Source organism: Otolemur garnettii, unplaced genomic scaffold (genome assembly GCF_000181295.1).
Source record: "Otolemur garnettii isolate 467f Iridium unplaced genomic scaffold, OtoGar3 scaffold00111, whole genome shotgun sequence".
NCBI classification, from domain to species: domain Eukaryota; kingdom Metazoa; phylum Chordata; class Mammalia; order Primates; family Galagidae; genus Otolemur; species Otolemur garnettii.
This window is the reverse complement of record NW_003852506.1, coordinates 6,004,813-6,008,988: the sequence shown is the minus strand read 5'-3', so window position 1 is coordinate 6,008,988 and position 4,176 is coordinate 6,004,813. Positions and strand designations below refer to the sequence as shown.

At 38.1% G+C, this 4,176-nt stretch overlaps 1 protein-coding gene across 1 annotated transcript in view; it reads right to left on the bottom strand.

Moving 5' to 3' along the window:
* Positions 1-3,162: 3,162 nt before the first annotated feature.
* GRIK1 (glutamate ionotropic receptor kainate type subunit 1) overlaps positions 3,163-4,176 on the bottom strand; it is a 380,233-nt gene continuing 379,219 nt past the window's right edge. Inside the window, exons 16-17 of the mRNA XM_023517450.1 lie at positions 3,734-3,820; positions 3,163-3,318 (exon numbers count right to left, since the gene is read on the bottom strand). Coding sequence (XP_023373218.1) covers positions 3,163-3,318; positions 3,734-3,820 — 243 coding nt within the window. The remainder of the gene's footprint in view (positions 3,319-3,733; positions 3,821-4,176) is intronic.

Sequence of the window (4,176 nt, the reverse complement as noted above, 5' to 3'; positions counted from 1 at the left end):
AAAAAAAAAAAAAAAAAAAAAAAAAATCCCACTGCATGGGCTCTGTGCCCATAGCACAGTGGTTATGGCACCGGCCACATGCACTGAGGTTGGGGGTTTGAAGCTGGTCCGGGCCAGCTCAGCAACAGTGACAACTGCAACAAAAAAATAGCCGGGCATTGTAGCAGGCACCTATAGTTCTAGCTATTTGGGAGGCTGAGGCAAGAGAATCGCTTAAGCCCAAGAGTTTGAGGTTGCTGTGAGCTGTGATGCCATGGCACTCTACCAAGGGTGACATAGTGAGACTGTCTCAAAAAATAAAAAGTAAATAAAAATAAATAAATCACACTGCAGGGATAGCTGCTAGAGATACTTTTCCCTGAGCAGAACTGTAACCACTTACATTATTCCTCTGAAGGCAACCAGAGGCGTCTCCATTAAGAGCCCCTTTTGTCCTTTCAGGTAAGGTGAAGAGTTAAAGTCGTAGCTATTCAGATGGAGGAAAACAACTGCTGGTCTATACTTAATCTTCAGTTTGTTTTCTTTAGCCTATTTCTTCTTTTTTTTTTTCTGTCTCCCTCCAGCTTCTCTTGTCCTAAGAATAAAAAACTCTGAACCCCTAGATGTATCTCCAGCTCTGTGGGGTTAACACAAGTAGTGAATTGTATCTCTTCCCTTTTTGTCTACAATAAAGATAATTTGAAACTTGAAAGGAAAATAAACCTTCACCGTGAACATCAACTTTCAATCAACCCTGACCTCTATCTCTTTTTCTGAATATCTCACCGGAGCAAACTTTGTCTTTTAGCATCAAGAAATTGCAGAAGAAAGAAATGTTAGATTTAGTTTTTAATTAACTTTGGCATTGATTTCTACATAACTCTCCATGAGTCCCGGTTCTTTAGTGAATTGGATTAATCTCAGAGATTAATGGTTGTTCCCAGGGGCTTTTCTGGACCAGGTTCCAGATGCTTCGTACTTTCTTCTTCTGCTTGTTTGTGAACTCATTAGCTTACTCTGCTATTCACCCTAAAATGCACAGACACACACAGAAACACAGGCTCATGTGTAGGCACCAAAGGTGCTTTCAGAATGAAAACATTGAGGAGAATGGAAGATGGTCATAAACTACATTTAGCAGTTGACATAAAAAGTCCTGTGCTGCAATTTTGCCTAGTTCGATATATTTTTTAACAAATTGTTCATAGCAACCATGATACACCTTGCATGAAAATTCAGTTACGTATAATGAAAGAGGAAAGAGGTTAGTGGACCTTAAAATCTCTACAAACCAGGATGACATACAATATGTTTTAGCTATTAGAAGTTGAAATATTCCTTTCCGCACAAATTGCTGTAAGGTGAAATACTGTGTGAAAAAAATAGCATAATATTTTCCAAAGTGAGAGAAAAATTTAAAAATGAAAGAAAAAATATTGGAAAATAAAATGCTTCAGGTATCATTTCAGTGAAGTGACTAAACTTTGCATTTTTCCATCTAATACATTGTCATGGTAAGCTATCTTTAGCCAGATGAATTCATCATACTCCTCTCTATCAGATTTGAATTTCTGCATCTGAATGCATATTTATGAGCCATTTTCTTCTATTTGTTGTCAGTAAAAATTCTGATTGATCTGATATCTGAGTATTGATTACAATCAAGCAAAATATCCATCCAATATCTGCTATTGCTATTTTAGAAGTTATTTTCTTTTCCTTTTCATATCTGAAAATATTTTTATACTTAAACACCAAGAGAATAGATTGAAAGTTTCTTGGAATTATAGAATAATCCTAAAGAAACCAGTGGAATTTAATTATATGACATATTGACTGATGCCTATTTCTGTCCATTGTTTCCTAACACAATGGATGGCATCTGAATCCCCCAGTTAAGCCATCCCCTCCCTAACCCCTACAGCAGTGGTTCTCAACCTGTGGGTCTTGACCCACAGGAACTGTATTAAAGGGCCGCGGCATTAGGAAGGTTGAGAATCACTGCCCTAGAATTTTCCTTGACTCTGCCCTTCCTTCATGACCACTTTCTGAGTCCCTGGTGGCCTCTCTGCTTCTGCTCTCACTCAGGCTAAATATCTGTTTTCCTGTTGGTCTTCTTTCCTTTAATTCTTTCTCTGTCCTCATCCAGGTGACTGCTACCTGTCAGGCCCATTGAACCTCCTGTGTTTTACATTTTAATTGCATCAAAATCTCTTTTCCTCTAACATTATGGCTCTGCCTCTCTCACTTCAACACCTTTGCATAGACCACTTCCTCAGCCTGGGTTGCTTACCTTCTCCCTTCTAGTCTCTGCTGCTACCTGATTGCGTCCAAGTCACCTGGCAGACCTCAGCTTAGCTGTTCTGTCTTCCAGGGAGACTTTCTTGACTCAGTCCCAGGTTAAATACCCCTGTGTGCTTTTTCAGCTTCTGACTTCCTCTGAGGACGTTCTAATCCTGCTTTGAGTAATAGGCTGTTTTTCTTCTTTGTTTTACAATGTGAGAAGAGGGACCATCCCTGCGTTCCTCATCATGGGATCCCTAGAACCTAACATGGTGCCCAGAATGTGGGGGAAACTTACTTTTGAAAGTATTTTTGGTTTTTAGTATTTTCTTCATGATATACTTCACTAATGTTCCAGGTGCCTTTTAAACTCTTCATAAGAGTTTAGATTTTAGAACACAAATTTAAATGGCTTCACTTTACTGTAGTAACTAGGACATGGTATAAACCAAAAGTCATTTTTAAAAACTCAGCCCCAAACAACTGTGTCTGAAATAGTACGAGGATTCTTCAAAGTAGTAAACACACAGCCGGCAATATTCCACAGCCACGCCTACTGAATGGGTGCAGGTCATGGATAAGAAATGAACACTCACGCTTTTTCTGGAAAAAAGAAAACCCTGTTGTTTTATTATTATTTAGAAAGCACACACAGTAATTTATTGGGGAAAAAGAGAAAATGCAAAATAAGTGAGCATACAAATTCTTTTTGAAAGAACTGGTGTCGCTTCCCGAGTAATATATCTACGTGAGCTTTTTAAACCTTTGCATTTCTTATATCTGTATCCATAATCAGAGTTATGGGTAGAGATATATGGAAACACATCACACACACATCAGAAATCCTTCCTCCAAAGATTTCTGTTACTTCCTTTCTCTTCTGCCAGGTGTGTTCTTGGATCAGGCCATAGTCTCTTTTCTCTGAGTTCGTCTTTGATGACAAGTAAGAATACTTGTGAAGGAAGATTTCCCCTTAGTTCGTGACTTTTTCTTTAATTTTTTCTGATTCTTGAGTGAGATTCCCAGTTCTTCCATGATGGCATTGAAAGAGAGACACTAGGGAACATGAAATAACAGAGCATCAGTTTAATCAAACTTTTCTCCATTGAACATTGACCTGCCTCTTGCCTAGGTTTTTATGAACACAAGATACCAGTCTGAAGTCAGCTCTGCCACAACTGGCCAGTTCCCCTCACCTCCTCCTCCACCCACTGGCCACCCACTTTTTCTGCTTGGGGAAACTGAGGTGGCAAGTTAGCTGGGCAAACTTTGGCGTTTCATTCACAAATGCAGAAGTATAAAACTACCCAGTTAGAGAAAACAGAAAGCTCTCAAAATAGAAAACTTACCTTTGCCGAGACACCAAAATAGAGTTAAATTAAGTCATTTTCCCCCATTGAGATGATCCAAACATTGATAGGTTTATCAAGGCATATGGACACTTCAGTAATGCTATAGAAAGTGAACAAACCTTCTCTACACCAAGGCTTTGTTTTTTTCTCCCATGAAACCTTACTTTGTTCCTAAAATAAAATCTAATTCTTGATGACTTTCCTTTCTGATAAAAAAAAAGAAAAAAAACAATTTTAAATTGTATATTTTCTCCAAAAAAGAAACCAAAAAACCCCAAAAAACAGAATTTCTGGTAGCAGCAATGATGCAGCTGTGGTTGAAATGAAAAATAATATGGTACTGAACTGCACAGCAAAAATGATGGCATCGTACAAAACAAAATGGGACTATGATTATAAAGTATTGTACATATGCAGACAGTTACACCACATCTATTCACATGCACAGTAGATAAAGGCAGAATACAACACAATTGACTGTCATTTTTCTAGCCAAGATAAGATCTTTGAGTGATAAATTTCTGCTTATCGGAACTTCTGTAGTTTCTTTTTGATGGGGTTA